Below are 4,258 nucleotides of genomic sequence, written 5' to 3'. Positions count from 1 at the left end.
AGCTACGCCCAAATCAGGGCGCGCGGAATCGAACCGGTACAAATGCCTTGCTCCTCTCCAGTTTACGGCACCCTTAGGGGGTTTACGGTTTTCCTGTCTTGCACCTCCGACGAGTCCCAGCAGCCCCACGCCACCCCCAGACCCTGCCCCGCCCCAAGCGCCAGCCAGGGCCGCACGCTGCCACTCTGGAAATGAGGGGGGCGACGTGGCGGAGATTCTCTCTTCAGGGGCGAAAAGAAAACAGAACCCCTTCAGCCGGCGAGGCGAGGCTGGGCCGGGCGAGAGGGCGGTACGCGCTGCTACCCAACGGCCACGAGCAGAGCGACCGTCCTCGCTGTTGGGGACCGTCACGTAACGTAGCGCCCCCCGCAGAGGGCCGTGCGAAGTTTTATTTTATCTGACTGCAAACATTTATATGACTGCACACATTTTCGACCCTTTTCAACGTAATCATAGAAAGGACTACTGACTAGCAGGCTTTGTCTATTATTTGATGCAATATGTCGTGAGGTTTGCTGAGTGCAGAGGCACCTGTAGTGGTTCGCGAGACGAACGGCACCTTAACTGTTCACTTCCTTTCACCTTCTTAAACGCTTTGCAATTTGCGGATGCGGGGGCATTGTTAACTGCAAACAAAGCATTTCTCTACGACAGGAAAGTAAAATTATCCACAGTCTTCTAAAGATGATTGTTTTCCTTTTCTCGTGGTGTGTTGCGTTTTGCAGCTATTTTACGGGGAATAGTCAGGACGGGAGACGACGAGACGGGTGAGACCCCCCCCCCCCTTTCCCCGTACCCGACAACTTGTTTAAAAACTCTCCTGACCGGTCAAGACTTTCCCAGCGGCCAGCTATATTCTTTTGCCCGCCCTTGTCAGATATCCGCGCGCGCCAGATCTCTCTGTGCGCGTCCGGCGGATCCGTGACCCAGTTGTGCGAAGCTTCCGTCTGTCTCACCGGAGAAGTAGCGCTCGCCCTTCTCGTGGAAGTGGTGGTGGCGCATGGCCACGTCCTGGCCGCCGGCGCGGTGCAGCTGTGGGATCAGGTCCAGCCAGATGGCGATGCGGTGGCCCCGGTAGTGGCTCTTGAGCCGCGGCTTCTGGGCTGGAACAGAGGACAAAAACAATCAGATGAGGCGACATCCTCGGGATAAAACAAAGGTGGTAGGGTGCACCTTTTGCAGCAGTGCCAATGAAATTTTTGATACATAGGTCCCGTTTAAAGATGTGACTTAACACCTTTGTCTTTCCAGTGAACCCATCCGTATAGATGTGATGAAAGCAGTGGCGTCTTTGTCACGGTGTGCCCCGCAGCCGGGCTGCTGCAGCCTGACGACCTGACGTCTTCATGCCTCCCCACGCCCCTCTATCTCGGAGCTCACACGCCTTCGGCAATCTCCTCCCCCTTCTCCCCAGCAGCCCTTCCATGTGCAACGTGGAAAGGATCGGCACTCCATCTGGCCCCCACAATGTGCATCCGATGACCCTCTCCCCCCAACTTCCCCCCTTACCGCCACCCCTTACTTCCCAAATCCATCCATCCATCCATCCATCCATCCATCCATCCATCCATCCATCCATCCATCCATCCAGGCGGCTGACCGCCCCCACTCCAGTCGCGGCGGACGACGACTGGCTTCTAGATGGCGGTCACGTCGCCGTCCTTTTTTAGTAGACGTTCATCTCTCGGGTGACTCTGGGTCTGTTTTCATTCCCCGCCCGTAGCGCGCGGCGCGCAGGTCCCTCCCCGCCGCCCCCTCCCCCACCCTCCAGGCGGCACGCAACCACGTCCTCGCCAAATTACACTTGTGAGTCGTACGAGCGCCCCGCCTCGCCTCGCCCCGCCCCGCCCCGCGCGAAGCGAGGCTACGTTGTTTATTCTCGCCGCGGAACATCGCGACTAATGAGGACGGATCGAAGGAAAGGGCCGCCAGGCTGGGCACACTCGGCGATGTCGTGGACGCTAATGTCCAGGACCGACTTCTAGGAGGAGAAAGTGAGAGAGGGGGAGAGGAAGAGAGTTGGAGTAGGGAATGGATCTCCCCCTCCCCCCCTCCCTCCCCTCGCCCAGTTCCATCTCCGTAAAATCATCCGCCCTGCTCCAAACATCGGCCAAGCTCGCGAAGGACCGTGGCGCTCTTTTATTTGTACGTATTTCAGCGCGGACGACGCCTGGCCGTTGACGCCCCGGTGACAATCCTTCATTTCCACGGTCTGATATATAAAGTATTGAACCCGGCGGCCCGTCGCGCTGCCCGGTGATGGGGATGGAGTTGGATGAGGGATGTGGAAGCGGCCGAGGAGACTACAGGCCCATTCACCTCGTGACAGCGCGAAGCAAAGTGAAATCATGAAAAGAACGGCCTCCATTTCCTACTCGACTGATCCGCCTGGCCGGCCGTTGCTGCCCCCCCCCCCCCATCGCAACTTGGTTTTCCTTTCTTTTTTTGGTTTTCTTTGTTCCTCTCTTTATACCTTTAGCCGGAGCCTTGCATTCGAACTTCCTCGCCCCTCTCCTTTTCTCTCGCTCCTTTCTATCCTTTCTCTCCCCCCTCGCTTTTCACGGCGACAGGAAAACTTGGGAGGCACTCCGACAGTTTGGGCCACCGCGATGGCATTCTTTCTTATCTTGCATTTATTAAGTATATCGATGTTAACACGAAGCCCCGCACTCATCTAACTTTTAATTGGAGGACGAGAAGAAAAAGGGGGGGGGGGTGATGCTGGATGAAGGGAAACGCTACGGCAGCAGGCCCGGCCGACGAGAGAGAAAGACCAAAAGTCGACGCAGTGTACGGTTTGCGGCTTTAGAAAAGGATGCCTATGCACGCTCTTCAAACACATTTTCTAGAAATCGAAAGTGTGTGACATCCGCACACGTAAAATGAAATGCCAATATGGGTCACACAAAAATTTGTTTGACACCAAGTTACTCTCTTGTTTAGACATACACTTTCCCCCCGGTAGTCACGCACTATTCTGTGAATGACATGGATGTCGCACACTTTTCTTTTACATGACGCAATAGTCACGATTTTGTGTGATTTTCTGGCGCGCAATTTTGAGTGTTGGGTATTGTTAAACTTCTCTTGGTGCACTCTTGCTGTCAAATCATCTGAAACCTTCGAGTGGGAATGACCTTCACCAAATGCAAGATGCATCTGAAGACATTCATAGCTAACGACAATAGTTCTTCGCAGTCTCTTAAGTCTCTTAAAAGTATGTACAAAGGCATTACTCAAAATTTCCTTGGTGCTCCTGGAAAGGTGTGACTTTGCAATTTTTTTTCCAGTGCAGATTATTTTATCGAATTTATGCAATCAAGAGGACCATTTGCGACCAATCACTAGAGACATGCTAAAATTTGCCGAAATTATTGGGGTGCATATAAACCACTTACTGATGCTGAGGTACAGCTGCGTGCTCATCTCGTACTTCTCCCACTGGATGTCCTTGAACCTGCTGCGAGTCTCTCTGTCCTCCTCCCACTTGTGGCTCTGCTGCTCCGCGCGCGGGTCATTAGGGTTCCTGCAACAAATGGGAAAATCGATTAACAACTTCTCGCAACCCGTAACAGGCAGAATGTAAAGCTAAACAAACATATAGAATAAGATGCATCAAACTGAGAAAAAAAATATCTGCCTGAGCAGTATACGCGCGCGTTTAGTGCCCAGAAGCTTTTTCGTTCCACTATACGTCTAGCGCTGGGAGGTAACGTGTAGCATCCCAGGCAAAGAAAATTTAGAGTACAGCACTGAAACTCAATGGAGGGGCACTATCCCATTTTGAGCTGGGACAAAAGTCGGCAGCATTACACGGTAAAAAAAGTTCATTGTATTTCAAGACCCGGTCTTGGATCTTATGGACATAGCCAAGGGTATCCAAGACCACGTCTTGAAATACAAGAAACTAATTTTACCGTGTAGACGAACGTTTAGTGCCCGGAAAGAAATATTTTGCTCAGAGCAGATATGAGGACAGACGGTTAAGTTAGCGCAGACGTGCCAAACAGCAGTGTGAAATTCCCGGAAGTAAGAGTATGCAAAGGATTCCTTTGGAGGAATTTAAAATCGTCAGTTAAACGCATATACTTTACATAAAAAATAAGGATACAATTTTTTTTCGATAGAGTAGAAGCCACAACAAAAGCGTTCGCGCCCGCTCGCGCCGCTGGCCGGGCTCCTCTTAGGCCCCAAAGCCAGCCCGCCGCCTGCGGTGGAGAGCTCGCCCTCACTAGGCCGGCCCGGGCCCCAGGTGCTA

At 52.8% G+C, this 4,258-nt stretch overlaps 1 protein-coding gene across 1 annotated transcript in view; it reads right to left on the bottom strand.

Annotated features, from left to right (window-relative positions):
- Nucleotides 1-3,549, bottom strand: part of LOC113213653 (neuroligin-2-like) — a 15,236-nt gene extending 11,687 nt beyond the window's left edge. Inside the window, exons 1-2 of the mRNA XM_052271709.1 lie at nt 3,399-3,549; nt 957-1,103 (exon numbers count right to left, since the gene is read on the bottom strand). Of these exons, the coding sequence (XP_052127669.1) occupies nt 957-1,103; nt 3,399-3,426 (175 nt within the window). The 5' untranslated portion in view covers nt 3,427-3,549. The remainder of the gene's footprint in view (nt 1-956; nt 1,104-3,398) is intronic.
- Between the last annotated feature and the right edge of the window lie 709 nt (nt 3,550-4,258).

Source organism: Frankliniella occidentalis, unplaced genomic scaffold (genome assembly GCF_000697945.3).
Source record: "Frankliniella occidentalis isolate FOCC.00 unplaced genomic scaffold, Focc_3.1 Scaffold170, whole genome shotgun sequence".
NCBI classification, from domain to species: domain Eukaryota; kingdom Metazoa; phylum Arthropoda; class Insecta; order Thysanoptera; family Thripidae; genus Frankliniella; species Frankliniella occidentalis.
Note: the sequence above shows the minus strand (reverse complement) of the source record. Positions and strands in the feature narration are given on the sequence as shown.